Source organism: Eleutherodactylus coqui, chromosome 3, assembly GCF_035609145.1.
Source record: "Eleutherodactylus coqui strain aEleCoq1 chromosome 3, aEleCoq1.hap1, whole genome shotgun sequence".
NCBI classification, from domain to species: Eukaryota; Metazoa; Chordata; class Amphibia; order Anura; family Eleutherodactylidae; genus Eleutherodactylus; species Eleutherodactylus coqui.
Genome location: NC_089839.1, coordinates 159,229,215 through 159,244,353, shown reverse-complemented (window position 1 = coordinate 159,244,353; position 15,139 = coordinate 159,229,215). Strand labels below are relative to the sequence as shown.

General features: G+C 41.6%; 1 protein-coding gene across 1 annotated transcript in view; it reads right to left on the bottom strand.

Annotated features, from left to right (window-relative positions):
* LOC136621172 (inter-alpha-trypsin inhibitor heavy chain H3-like) overlaps positions 1-13,399 on the bottom strand; it is a 64,349-nt gene extending 50,950 nt beyond the window's left edge. Inside the window, exons 1-5 of the mRNA XM_066596446.1 lie at positions 13,316-13,399; positions 11,748-11,866; positions 7,585-7,602; positions 6,427-6,593; positions 2,192-2,296 (exon numbers count right to left, since the gene is read on the bottom strand). Coding sequence (XP_066452543.1) covers positions 2,192-2,296; positions 6,427-6,593; positions 7,585-7,602; positions 11,748-11,843 — 386 coding nt within the window. The 5' untranslated portion in view covers positions 11,844-11,866; positions 13,316-13,399. The remainder of the gene's footprint in view (positions 1-2,191; positions 2,297-6,426; positions 6,594-7,584; positions 7,603-11,747; positions 11,867-13,315) is intronic.
* Positions 13,400-15,139: the final 1,740 nt, after the last annotated feature.

Below are 15,139 nucleotides of genomic sequence, written 5' to 3'. Positions count from 1 at the left end.
GGCTGGCTACACACGGCAGAACCATGGCCACCCGCAGTGGACAATGATCACACATTTTTCCCAATGAGCGCAGGTCAGCGAGACCCCATTAAAATCAATAGCAGCATTCTACTGCGATTAGCGCAACGTTCGAAATGCCGCGGTAATCAAGGTAGAAAGCACATGTTTGAGAGTGTGCTAAGGGTGCATTCACATGTAGCTGATTTGCAACAGCAGAAATTTTTTTTTTTCTTTTGCTGTAGATCTACAGTAGATTTCACCTCTTCATTAAAATCTACACTAAATAGTATATCCTAAAGGTGGGCCACTCTTCATTGGCCGGTGTTTTGTGCTTGCCCCGCAGGCTTAAATTTGCCAGCCAGTCCCTGACTCTCATAGCGTTCAATGATTGGAATAAAGCCTCTCCTACATTTGGCTGTGAGAAGGAGGCAAGTAGGGTTCAGGCCTCAGAGATTGGATTGAGAACACCGCCATATTATTTGCCAATGGGTCTCTATAGCCCTAAAGGGCTTCTATCAAGATTACAAATTATATCCTATCCACAGCATAGGAGATAACTTGTTGATCAGTGGGGATCTCTCCGCTGAGAACCCCGACAATCTGAAGAACATCCCGTGTCCTCTGTGCTCCTCACTACGAAATTATTGCACCTCTGCAGTGAGAAGACTGAATGGAGCACGTAGCTCACAAACATGGTGATGCACCATTCATTTTTAATGGGATTGCAGAGATACCTGAGTGGCAAGTGCTTGGGTATTTCCATCAACCCCAATGAAATAAATGAAGTACTGATTGCACATGCTTGGCTAGTGGTTAGAAATGAGCGTGTATACTCGCTAAGGCACATTACTCGAGCGAGTAGTGCCCTAGCCGAGTATCTCCCCGCTCGTCTCTAAAGATTCGGGGGCCGGCGCCGGTGATAGGTGAGTTGCGGCGGGGAGCAGGGGGGTGCGGGGGGAGATAGGGAGAGAGAGATCTCCCCTCCATTCCTCCCCGCTCTTCCCCGCCCCCCGCTGGCCCCCAAATCTTTAGAGATGAGCGGGGAGATACTCGGCTAAGGCACTACTCGCTCGAGTTATGTGCCTTAGTGAGTATACTCGCTCATCTCTACTAGTGGTCCATTCATTTTGATGTCAGTGTGGGGGGAGTAGCGGACCTTGCAGTGACAAAGGGGGACATGAGATTCCTGTTCTTTAGAATTGTAGGGTCTCAGCAGTGAGGATGTGGATAGGGGATAATTTGTAATCTTGGTGCAATCCCTAATATCCAGCCCTGCTACAAGCTGTGGATCTTCACTTCAAAACTACTATTCCCAGCATGAAGTGATACTTTGCACCACACTACTCTAGAAGGCTCTCATTATGCTACAATTAATGTGGTTAGCAAAACTGTAGCTGGACATTTGTAATCATTTTGCAGTGAAAAAAATATTTCTGAATTGCTTCACTAGCAAATATCAAATACGACATTATTCTACAGCTCCTACATGGCTGCAGAGGAAATACAGATTCTGTACAAATGGGATCCAGACTGCTATAAATTGGTGTGTTGTATTTTGCAGCAGATCTATAGTGGTTCAGCATATGATCTTTTATTTGTAGGTCAATATTGGGGGCTTCTTGTATCTAATGATATATTATCCACGTTTTACAATAAAATGAAAAAAATCTGAACACAAGGTATAAAAAGAAAGTCTTGCAATTTTCATGACATTTCAAAGACAACTTGCCTTTAGCTAGCTATATAAAACAGATAGTTAATCGGCCAAGTGCTCATTCAGCCAAAACCTATCTCCCCTGGCCTCCCCATAAACACTTTTGGTGGCAGCCCATTTTAGGAGCAAATGGGATTTTTTAATAAGGAATTTTCCAACTGATGTTGTCTACAGCCACCCCTAGGGAGAACTGAGTTCATAGGGAGTTATACAGCTCTCAAAAATAAAATAAATTAGTAAAAGTTTTTTTGTTTTTTTTAAAATTTAACTCCAACTTTTCACCTGAACTGTTTAGATGGCGGTTTCTATGTATCTCCCAAAAGTATAGAGGGTCAGTCATGTGAAGATTCAGCATAACCACACTCAGGCTGCTCCCATACACATTATATTGTTGACAGATCTTATTTGTATCTTGTGTACATACATATAATAACTTAAAAATGAATGCATACTGTATAATAGTGACATTTAAAGTACCTGACGAGTCCGGCTGTTTGACCCCTCGAGACAGCTTTATCATACTGTTTCTTAGCTGCTTCTTTTTCCTTAATTACTCCTGGATATGTCACTCCATCTATTACCCTACAAAATGGATTTAGTGTTTACATATACTATAACTAATGGATATCAGCAGGAAAACAATGTATACTTTTTTTAAACCAACTATAATAAGCAGGAAGGTTGGAAACTATTTTTCTAAAGCTAACCACTGGAGTATAGGACGCAAGGTTCTCCCAAAACTTAAATAAATGGTCAAGTAAACAGTCCAATGAGACAATAGTCACATGAGAGAAATCCTAATTAAATCGTCTAGGTAACAGACAAGCAGTGGCCTTTGCAAAAAAAACCCCTCAAACTCCAGTGGTAACTCCTCTCTCTAGGAATGCTCACAGCCGACATCCACTCTGCACACCACTTTCAGCTTTGTGCACTATTACGTGCCCGCATCCTCCACCATATGTGGCAAGTAGGGTTACTCACCAGTGGATCACCAACCTCTCGAACCAAAAATGCACACCACATGTGTAGACACTTGGATTTCTTTAAAACTGATGCCTGACAGAATTTATTTATGTAGCACAGCAAACGTATGTGCACAGCTTGCAACACAAAGTCCATAATTTAGGGTTCACAAACCCACAGGATCCCTGTCACTAATCCCGCCCAGGGCGTCTAGAGGGGACCCTCCTCTTTCAGACCAGGTGATGGGTCCCAAACTGGTCCAAAACTTTTGGTTTTAGGCCTTAGTCACACAGGCGTTTTTTCCCGCGATTTGCGGATCGCATGACGGATGCGCATCCGCAAATCGCGTGACCGGGGCCGAAAAATCGGCCGAAAATACTGCTCCTAGCCGTGTTTCAATAGAAATGGGCCGGAGCTGTCCAGCGCATTGAATTCAATGGAGCCGGCAATACAGCCGGCTCCACTGAAAGCAATGCGCTGCGGGCGATCGCGGGATGAATTTTCGGGAAGGGCTTAAATATATAAGCCCTTCCCTGAAATTCATCCAGAAATGTGTAAAAACAAAAAAAATATATATACTCACCTTGTCCCGGCAGACGGAGTTCAGCCTCGGCCGGCGGCAGTTCTCCTGAACTGCTCAGAGAATGAGCTGCCTCTGATTGGTCACAGCCTGACCAATCAGAGGCAGCTCTCACTCACACCCATTCATGAATTCATGAATGGGTGTGAGTGAGAGCTGCCCCTGATTGGTCCCTGCGCTGAGCCAATCAGAGGCAGCACTCACTCACCCATTCATGAATTCATGAATGGGTGTGAGTGAGAGCTGCCTCTGATTGGTCAGGCTGTGACCAATCAGAGGCAGCTCATTCAGCAGGCGGGGATTTTAAATCCCCGGCTGGTGAATACTACTCTGAGCAGTTCAGGAGAACTGCCGCCGGCCGCGGCTGAACTCCGTCTGCCGGGACAAGGTGAGTATATATTTTTTTTTGGTTTTTACACATTTCTGGATGAATTTCAGGTGTGAGGGTTATGAACATGAAAACTTATATATGTATACATTTCATCCATCTGTAATATACGTTTCCGGAGGCTGTAGGCCTAAATTGTACACTCTATTCTGTGTCCTATGAAAAGGTCTGCTAAATGCTCGTACATTTAGCTTAGTACTTAATTACATTAAGTACAGGTGTAATCTTAAGCGTCCATCATGTCTCCAAGAGCTTGTTTATCTCGTTACACTGATCAAAAGGTTGTATGGAATGCTTTGTTAATGTAGAGTGTGATGATAATCAGGATACCAGACACGATGTCTACATACAAACAAATAAAGCATTGTTTATAGAGAAGACAAAATTATGTACCAGTAAAACAGGTCGACCTCTGTAAAGCAGTTCAACCTCTGATACGCCTACTATTTCTTGTATAAGAAAGACAAAGTACACAATAAACTCAGATTGCTCTAAGACACGACCGTGATGCCTGTGTCTATTGCTTTCTCATGGTGGCCGGCATAACCAGCTCTGATTTGGAGCCCCACAGCATATTAACGTAACATGGATTTATCCCTATCACAGGGAAGAGTTTATATATTTAAGCCCTTACCGAAAATTCATCCCGCAACCGCCGGCAGCCCATTGCTTTCAATGGAGCCGGCTGTATTGCCGGCTCCATTGAATTCAATGGGCAAACATCATTCTTCTCTGCCACAGCTGTTACAGCTGTGGCAGAGGAGAATGATTTGTCTACTATATGTTCTCAATGGGGTCGGCGCTGCTGCCGCCGGCCCCACTGAGCGCATATAGAGAAGAGAACAGGATTCGCAGATCGCAGATAGGTGCGATCTGCGATTTCTGTTCTATAATTTATTGGACGAGCGCATGAAAAGCGCTCATGTGTCCGATACCATTGCAAAGCAATGGTTTTATAAAATCGCCGGACGCATGCGCAAATCGCACGAAAAAACGCCCGTCTGACTGAGCCCTTAGGGTGTGTTTATTTTTTACAAAATTATCCGTGCATGTGAAAAATAACAGATTTATGTTGGAAATAATATGAATGCCATCATGTGTGCAAAAACTGCATAATAATTTTTATGAACGTATTTTGTTTTAATTTCAAGGTATAAATAAAGTCATCTCATTATCAGTCCTTCCACTTGTAATAACACCCGCATTGTAATAAAACTGTTGAGGATGAAAAAAAAATCTTTGCAGAAAATGTCTGTTCTGGAAAAACAACAAAAACGGCATGTGCATAATAATTTGGAACACAGTGTTTAGTGACAAAATATAACCTTTACTCCTAAATTCTTGCAAAGCTAGGATATGTCGCAATAAGAGGTCTGGGAAAGCTTGATGACAATTCTTTAAATTATTTTATATTTACAGAAATATTGGCTGTCATTTTGTTCACACAGAAGCAGCAGTAAATGAGAAACAACTGAGTGGAATTTTTAATAAACTGATAGATGACAGCTCAGAGGCTTATTTTATATATTATTTTTTATTTTCAGGCTTGTTCATGTTTAACACATTCTTTTTTTTTCTATTATGGCATCTGTCTGGTTATGCAGTCTTGGCCACAATCCTGCTGGTAATAGCCAGTTACTGCTGTTGTGTCCATGCAATCCCAATGATATACAGGGGGTGGATAAAAATCTGGAAACACTGTATGAAATGCATTGGATTTTAATTATCAGCACTGAGCTGCCCTTGTGACCCCTGCTTGGCTGAGAGTTTTCTCACCAAATTTGTGTTTACTTCACCTCTTGCCCTGCTCTGGCTGGTTGTGAGTTGCGGGAGTGAGCAGGGGGGAGCGGGGGCGAGAGAGGGAGAGAGAGATCTCCCCTCTGTTCCCGACCCGCTCTCCCCCGCTGCTCCCTGCCCCGTGCCAGCACCCGAATCTTTTCTTCCGAGCGGGCAGGTACTCGCTAAGGGCAATACTCGCTCAAGTAATTGCCCTTAGCGAGTATGCTCTCTCATCTCTAGTCTCTACATGTCTCACTGAAATATGATTTATAATTCCATGTAACTTAAGGCATGCATTTTGTACAGTGTTTCCATATTTTTATCCACCTCCTGTACATGTATATAATTTTATGGAAATTGGTTAATATACCCATGGGGGGCCCAGAAAGGCTTTCAGTCTTTGGACTGTACAGTTTCTTCAATTATAAATGCAACAACAAACTTGTCAAACTGTAAAGATAAAATCCAGAACTCAATTCGGATCAAAATTTGGGCAACCTGAAGTCATGTCCATCCCCGTCTTATCTCCCATGTGACAACCGCCTAATAGGTTCTGCTAAAACGAACTGTGCAGTATATGGGTTCGTGCAGAACTGAGCTTTTAGTAATATTCCCCCCCAATCTGCATCTGCCTACTACATCAGTGGGAACTCCTGTGCATTGTCCAGATTCTCACAAAATGGACCATGGCATGTGAGGAGTGTGGGGATTATCTCAAATCATTTATCTACCCCTTAGTGAAAAGCTAGTGTCTTTTGGTCTGGGATACATGAGCCAGGGTAATTGGGTTTAGTTCAAACCCTGAAATGGGGACTTGAGGCAGAAACAGAACTTGAAAATCTCAAAATCTCTAACAAAAGTCCTGTTTAATGCAATTTATACAGCTGATAAATGGCAGGAATAACCAAAGTAATGTATCCACACAGAAAAAAATGTCCCATTGATATTACTGTGCAGACATTAGCATATTGTTGTACTTACATAACCCTTTGTTGTACTTACATGCTGAAATTAGTAATGAAAGCCATTTTTGGTAGATCCACATCAAAGATGACTTCTTTCGATACATTGGCTCGATTAATGGCTCTGCTTCTGATGACATTATGGGCAAAGCGGGACGTCACCTGACTGCTGATATGTATACTGTAGACCTCTATGTCCTTCACTGACTGAATGGCACAACATAGATTAATACAAATAGATTATTATAGCATGAAAAAGTAATAAGGTCATTTTAATGCTTTTTGTAGAGTATTTTAAAGTACTTAACCCTTTGCAATCCAAGTTTGGATTCAGGGTTTCCTAGGGGGCTTTCTCTTTCCGCCATTATACAATGGCGCCGTCTGCTGGTTAGAGCCGGTACTGAGGTAGGAGACATGTTGGAGAGGCCCCCAACAACAGAGCGGCCAGTAATATACAGTAAGAATACCCTGCCGGACGTCTTCCGACATCGGAGCTGTACAGCCTTCAATCAGAAGGTCTTCAGATGCCAGACAGTGGATTGGAAAGGGTTAATCCCTTGGCACTCAATGACATAAACGCACACCATAGATTGCTTTTCCTAAAGTTTAAACTCTCAGATGCTGTTTTCAATAGCGACTGTTGAACCTAAAGAGCTTAACAGAGGGAGGGAGGTCCTCCTGTCCGCCCACTGGCATCACACAATATGACCCCTGAAATGGACTGTACAGAATTAGAAAAAACATGGCTGCTTTTTTCTGAAAACAGTGCCACACATTCACAAGCTATAAGTGGTATTGCAGATCAGTCTCATTAACTTAAATGTAAATAAGCTGCTATACCAGGCACAATCCATGGAGAGGTGTGGCGCTGTTCTAGGAAGAAAATGGATGTTACTTCTTTTTCTGTACAATCATTATAAATTGATTTGTCATTCTCTGTTAGTAATTTTTCATGGTATAATCAAAGCTCTGCAACTGTATTATATATATACTATGTGGGTAATTCATCATGCCACTTAAAACAATTTTTAGCAAAAAAGTTGTAGATTTTAGTGCATAGAATATTTCTGTGAAGAAGTACTGAATTTTTTGTTTCCTCTCTGCTCTCTGCCTTAAATTGTCTGATGAGTACTCTGCATTGAGACAGGAGGCAGCTGACAACTTTATGACTACAGTACATGTATTGTATATTACTTACATCATCAATGCTTCTTTTCTGTAGAAGAATTGAAAAAAAGGAAGTTAAATATGAAATTATGTAACACATCACACTATACAGTACATCAGTCAAATGTGTTTAAAAAAGAAAACTGGAAAATACAAAATTATTTAATCTGGTTGTACTGTACATTATTTTGTTTCATGCCATCTTAGTTGTTTTACCTAGAAGTACAGCACTTCACTTTAAAGGGATTTTTTCTAAAATGTCCACCCACCTTTATGATTCTTGTCCAACTGCTAGGACCCCCACTGTTCTTGAGAAAAAGTGTCCCTATGTTCTCCGTATAAATGAAGCGATGACCATTCCATTCATTTAAATACCAGTAGAAGATATTGACAAGCGCTTGTACTCTTCTATTTTTGGCACTTCCTTTGAAATAAATGGAGTAGCGGTATGCATGCGCAGCCCCAGTTTCATTTATTACTGAATGCTCCAGACTCTTATTTTCAGGATCAGCAGGGAGTCCTAGGCGTTAGACCCCTACTGATCAGCTAGTTATCCTCTATCTTGTTGTGAAGGGATAAGTTGGAATTTTGGGACCCCTTTAACCCCTTAATGATGCAGCCCCTTTTTCTTTTTCCATTTTCTTTTTTCCCTCCCCCATCAAAAAAATCGTAACTCCTTTATTTATCCATCGACGTCGCAGTATGAGGGCTTGTTTTTTGCGGGACGAGTTGTATTTTTCAATGGTGCTATTTAAAGTACCATATAATGTACTGAAAAACTTAAAAAAAAATCTAAGTGGAGTAAAATGAAAAAAAACCCGACATTTCGCCATCTTTTAGTGCGTCTTGTTTCTACGGCGCACAAACGGCAACAAAAGCAACATGATAACTTTATTCTATGGGTCGGTACGATTACTACGATACCAAACTTGTATAGGTTTTTTCTTACTATACTACTCTTTTTTTTTTTTTCAAAAACATTTAATTTTTTTCAATTATTTTCTGCGGTCATCTTGTGCGCAATAACTTTTTTATTTTTCAGTCAACGTGGTTGAGCAAGGGCTCATTTTTTGCGTAATGTCCTGTAGTTTCCTATAGTATCAATTTGGAGTACATACGACTTTTTGATCGCTTTTTATTGCTTTTTTCTGGGGGACAGGGTAACTAAAAAAGTGCATTTCTGGCGTTCTTTATTTTTTTTTTGGACGACGTTCACCGTGCGGGAAAAATAATGCACTACTTTGATAGATCTGACTTTTATGGACGCGGCGATACCAAATACATATTTTTATTTTATAATTTAGATTTTTTAATAATAGATATGGCAAAAAAAGGGGGGGTGATTTAAACTTTTATAACTTTTTTTTTTTTTACAACTAAAAAAACTTTATTGATTTTTTTAAACTTTACTTTGAAGTCCCCCTGGGGAACTTTAACATGCGATACTTTGATCGCTCCTGCAGTATGACGTAATGCTATAGCATTACGTCATACTGCAATTTACCAGGCAGTCTATCAAGCCACCCCACGGGGATGGCTTGATAGGCAGTCTGGTAAGGCAGCCCTGGGGCCTTTCATTAGGCCCGGCTGCCATGTCACCTGCACGGCTCCCCCGATCTCACCGCAGGGGGGGCCGTGCGGGACCCCTGAACATTGTTCGGGGCATTTCAATGGTTAATAGTCGCGATCGGTCGAATGGCCGATAGCGGCTATTGCCCGCGGGTGTCAGCTCTTATAAACAGCTGACGCCCAAACTGTATGAAGAGAGGTTGCCACGCAACCTCTCTTCATACATACCCCGCCGCTCCATGACGTAGCGGTACGTCATGGAGCGGGAAAGGGTTAATATTTAAATTTAACTCTGGGGTCCTGGGAACAAATCAGACCAAGGACAAGATTTCAACATTTTCATTAAGTTTGAACACTGAACACTGAACGTTCACTGCATTTGGAACACCTGGAGTGTGACATCTTGCGATCAGTAACGCAGTACCATGTAATAGGCGTGTGACACTGCTCCCAGACAATGAGCTGACCTCTCCTCTGCGCACCAGAAGGCAACAGTTGGCAGTCATGGTCATGGGTAAATGTGGAGACTTGAATGACTTTGACCATTTGGTGCCTGGAGGTGTGATGTCAGTATTTCTGAAACAGTCACGTTTGTTGGCTGTCCCTGAACCACGGAATTAATAGTGAACTAAGAATGGCTGAACCATGGACAGATATCCAACATAAAATCACACAGCGGCAAGTCACTTGTGGTTGATCCTAGAGGTGAGTATTAGGTGACACCGCTGGTATCTCAGCAATGACATGCCATGGTGGACCAGCTGACCCAATAGTACAACAACAAGGAAATTCGACAACCTTCCACAATGACTATGTGACATAAGTTGTGTCAACTGGGGTTCAATAGCTGAAGTCCAACAGTGGTTCCCCTGCTGACCTTGCATCATCAGTAGTAGCACCTTGCATGGGCCCAGAAAAGACATCAGTGGACCTTGGATACATGTCAGAAGGTTGTCTAGAGTAATGAGTCTTGTTTCCTGTTGAATCATATAATTGACTGTGTCCACATCTGATGGAAACAGCATTAAGCCATATCCCATGGATTTACTGTTGAGCTTTAACAGGCCGGTGGTGAAGGTATCATGGTCTGAGGAGTGTTTTCCTAGCATGGCCTAGGACTGTTGATTATCATACCACAATTCTTCAGTGATGAACACTACAGGGGCCTGTTAGCTGACCATCTGCACCCATATCTTTAGGAAGTCTTTCCTAACCACAGTGCCATCTTTCAACATGGCAACGCTTCATGTCATCCAGCTTGGATCACTAGTGGTTGGAGGAACATGAGAATGAGTTCTCCACACTGCCTGTACACACCCCATTAAAGAGGTTTGGAAATTGCAGAAAAGGAGCTTCCATTTATCTGCAAAATATGCACCAACTCACAGAGTTACTGCAGTGGGCATGGGTTGAGTTGAATATTGAGGATGTTTGACACTTTGTGGAATCTGTTCCCCGATGTCTGAAAGTTGTGATCAGCCAAAAAGATGGACCAGCCTGTTATTGAGTAGGTGTTCTAATCAGTCTGTACACACACGCACGGTAATTCAAAGGCCAGGGCCACCCAAAATATCTTCTGAACGAAAAGAGATGCAAATAGTAAACTTTGTAGAACACTTACCATGTTTCCCCGAAAATAAGACCCTGTCTTATATTAATTTTTACCCCCAAAGAGGCACTAGGTCTTATTTTCATAGGAGGTCTTATTAGACTTACCTAGCAGACTCAGTCCAGGTCCCTCCCGCTGCTCTCTAGCGCTCCAACGCACTTCCCACAGTAGTCGGCCACTCATACAACATCACTTCCTGGTTACGGGATTCATAAATCTCACCTCCAGGAAGTATTGGCTGTGATTGGTTCTTCGACTGCTGCTCAGCCAATCAATGTAGTGTTAGATGAACCAATGCGATGGCTGTGGTTGGTTTTTCCACTGCTGCTCAGCCAATCAATGCAGCAGTGGATAAACCAATCAACAGTCATCACATTGTAGAAGCAGGAATTATGAATAGGTTGAGTTGTGGTCAATCACAGCCATCGCATTGGTTCATCCAGTGCTCGGGGTAGATGGGTAGGAGAATACTTTTTGGCACTATGGCCGCACTTGCCAGTCCTCTTGGTGGCAGACATCTTGCATTCAGACCATGAAACCTTAATGGAAAGGTGGTCATGATTTATGGGTAGAATTTCCTCAAGAACTAATAGGTGTAATCATTTTTCAATACCCGCATCCATTTTCGAGTTGTTGATGATGTCATGTTGAGTATTAATAAAGTTATGTTGAATTTTGTGGTGTGGAAAACACTAATTGCATGTCTTTTCAGGTACAAAAAGATGCTGTTAACAATACAGGTGTCACGTTCAAGCAGGACGCGCTGGATTGGTAAACCTGAAAAACTACGCAACTGCACACTAAACTGTGGTAAACAATAACGAAAACCCCCACAAGGAAAACACTGTTCCTAAAAAACATTACCCACGGAAGGAACCTGCCTATATGTAGATAACCCGCTCTGACAAGGATGAACCTGACCACGTCCCTGGGGCACTAGCAGACTCTCTATATATGTAAAATGTATTGATATGCATAACAGACATACATGAGCACAATATAATTTCACCACTGACCTGAATGTTTCGTAATCCTTCAATCAGTAAGTCACCATTTATTGGAAGCAGAACATGACTGACTACTGTAAAAAGTAGCAGGAGATGATAATCCATTTTGAAATTCACCTGGCCAACACCTAAATATCATTATTAAAAAGGATGTAAATAAGCAATAGGAAGTTAAATATCAACCCCTTAACAACCTCCCTAAGCCTTTTGATGGCGGCTGTTAAGGGGCATTAGTGCAGATTTTTGACGGTGCTGCATCAGAAGCCTGGCATGGGTCTCCTGTGCCAGGAGGAACAGGTGCTCAGCTGTTGGATGGCAACCTCACACTTACTCTAACAGCAGTGATTGAAGGAACCATGGATCCCTGCTGTTTAACCCTTTATATGCTAGGGTCAATGAGACTGCGACATATAAAAAGCGGACAGAGGGAGGGGTCTACCTCTGTCACCTAGTGACCTCCCAGGATGTGATCCCTGGGTCTTGTTTACTTGCTAGGGCACCTAGAGGTTTGAATATGGCCTCAGCTTTGGTTGGCATCGGCTTTGGGTTATTTTCTTTTTTATGTATATATTTTTATTCTGTAATTTGTTTTTACTTATGCATGTAATTATTTTTTTACCATCTATGTCCCCCATGTCATATAAGACTCCTTGGGGACATTCACATGTTCTCTTTTTTTTTATTTGACACTTTTTCCACTGTAGCTGCGGCATACATAGGAGCCCAGTTACAGGGAAAAACCTCCCCTTGTAGTTACAATAGTCACTAACAGAGCTGATTAGGCTGTGCCAGGACCCTGCAGCTCTGTTGTGCCAAGGGATTTCAGTGGTCACGTAATGGAAGAAACGCTTCCACTTTCACTTCTTAGTGCATAGCGCTCATTGAGTGCGATGTATTGGAGAAAGGCGAGGGCAGAAGTGGTTAAAAACCTCCTTCGGGTTCTCAGCTGTGACAGCTGGACCTTCTTCTATTTGATTGCAGAAGCTTTAATCCTGTGCCATATTTTTACCAACAGCTGGGATTAAAGCCCAGGGCCAAGTGCCGTAAATTTACTGTGCTTGTTCTTTAAGGGGTTAATATGAGTATAGAATACATACTGCTGGGTGATTTTGGCTTTCTTGTTGTTTTCTTCTACTTTATTAATGCTGTGTGCTCTTTAAACTTGAAAGTAAAGAAGCTAAACTTACTTGTCATGGCATGTAAATGACTGTCCTATGTGGATCGTGTTACTGTGGGTCTTGAAGCTGCTATTCTAATAGTATATCTTGCAGACTCAGAAAAGAGTTACACTTTTTCAGGGCATAAACCAGAAATACTTGTTCATTTATTTAGATTGTTATGCTCAAAGATTTCCAAACAAGTTAACTGAGTTGATCCGCATAAAAACTCATTCGGGTGCAGCAGCTTGGAAGCTGCTCTTCTATTCATGTCATAATACAATGTACTTGATATTAGGATGTAGAGGGAGGGACACTAGAAAAACTTCCTAAATCACTGCTGACAGCGTTGTTTCAAAGAACATTATCTAATGCATAAAACTACTAATACAACACGAGCATATCTGTAACAATACTCACTCTTTAATGGTGATGGAACTTGTATTAAGATGGAGATCAGAACCTCCGTCCTTCCAGCAATCTAGTGTGTTCTGTAATGTGTCCCACCAACAACATTTCCTTGAGTCACAAGGTCCTATTCATGTCTGTTACTGCCAGGCTTGGAAATTCATGATACTTTACTTAGTTTGAGTGATAAAATTCTTTCTACATACATTCCATTACTGAATTTTCATATTTCATTGAGGAATGTTTTAAAGAAATACTAAATGAGATTTTATTTGGAATATTTCTGCTCGGATTTAATATTTTAAGCAGCAGTTAAATTAAATCTTGTCTGACAACTATTAGAGAAGAAGTTCAGAGATGGAGATCTCAGGTCTCTGGATCAGTGGAGTCCCAGCAGTTAGACCCCCAACAAAGAAAAAGTTTTCTCTTCTCCTGAGGATAGGGGATAGTTTTCAATGTTGGCACAAGCCCTTTAAGTCCTGTTAAAGGGAACTCGTCACATCCCCACAGCACCATAAACTAAGTTATGTTACTGTTAGGGGACGTGACAGAGAGCTGGGTGATAAACTTTTATAAACTTGTATAGGAAAGCGCATGCATGGCACTGTGAGAAGAGTCATATTTGCAGTGTCAACGCGATCTTCAGTAGGGGACACCATTGCAGTGCTGAGTATGTGCTCTCCAATACAAATCAATAAAAAAGATATCACCCAGCTCCCTGTAAAGTTCCCAAACAGCACCATAACTTAGTTTATGGTGCTGTGGGGACGTGACAGGTTCCCTTTAATAGCATAACAGGGAGATGCACAATACACAAGTATTGCAGTGTATTGTATAAGCAATCAAAAATGAAAAAAAAGTGTAGAAAAAAGTTCAAAAATGAATAGAAAAAATAAAAGATCAAAAACCACCTTTTCCAATTCTTTCATACATATCTCATATTACCGATTGCAGAACACTTCCCAACAGCAACAGTAATTCCCAACAGCAAGATTGTTCAAGCCTTCTTAGCTTACTATGCCATTTTATAGTTATATCATACCTCAAGATTTGAACCCAAAGTAGTAACTATGAAACAAGGGTATATTAGAGAAACTGGGTTTGAAATTTAGTTGGTCCGGGGAGGGTTTGAGCCGGTGGAGATGATGAGATCCAACCCTTCGTATTGTCCATATTATACTTTAGTTCTCAACTGATAATCTCTTTCTGAAACATGTCATCATTGTACCAGGAGATGCAAACATCTTCTCTCTAGCTCTTTCTATTCACACCCTCTAACTTCTAGCTCCTTTAGCCTCTCCCAGGAGTCGTCGTCCTACCCAAGAACAGACAAGCTTACGATTCTGTATGAATGTGAATTAACCATGCCTGCCATGTGTCTAGGAAATCCTTTACTTTATCATTCTTATAAGCATAGAGTTTTTTGAATGAACAATGGTCTGCTATCATATGTTGTAACTCAGATAATGTGGGTGTGCGTAGTTTTTTCCACTGTCTAGCTATATGCAATTTTACTGATAGGATGATGTGTGTCACTAGTTTCCTGTGCCTAGTTGGAAGGTCCTCTATTCCAAGCAGGAGGATTGCCATTTCCTGGATATAAGGGGTTCTAACCCCCGTGATCCTATATCTATAAGGGAGAAAAGTAACCTCCATACATGTTGTATTTCAGGGCAACCACAGAATATATAAAGAAAAGTGCCTCCTTGTCCGTATCCTCTCCAACATTAATAAATTTAAACTATGAGGAGATTGAATGGAACGGCGGTCATACATGCACAGTGCTGATCCATTCATTTCAATGGGGAGGATAGAAATAGTTGAGTACACGTGCTT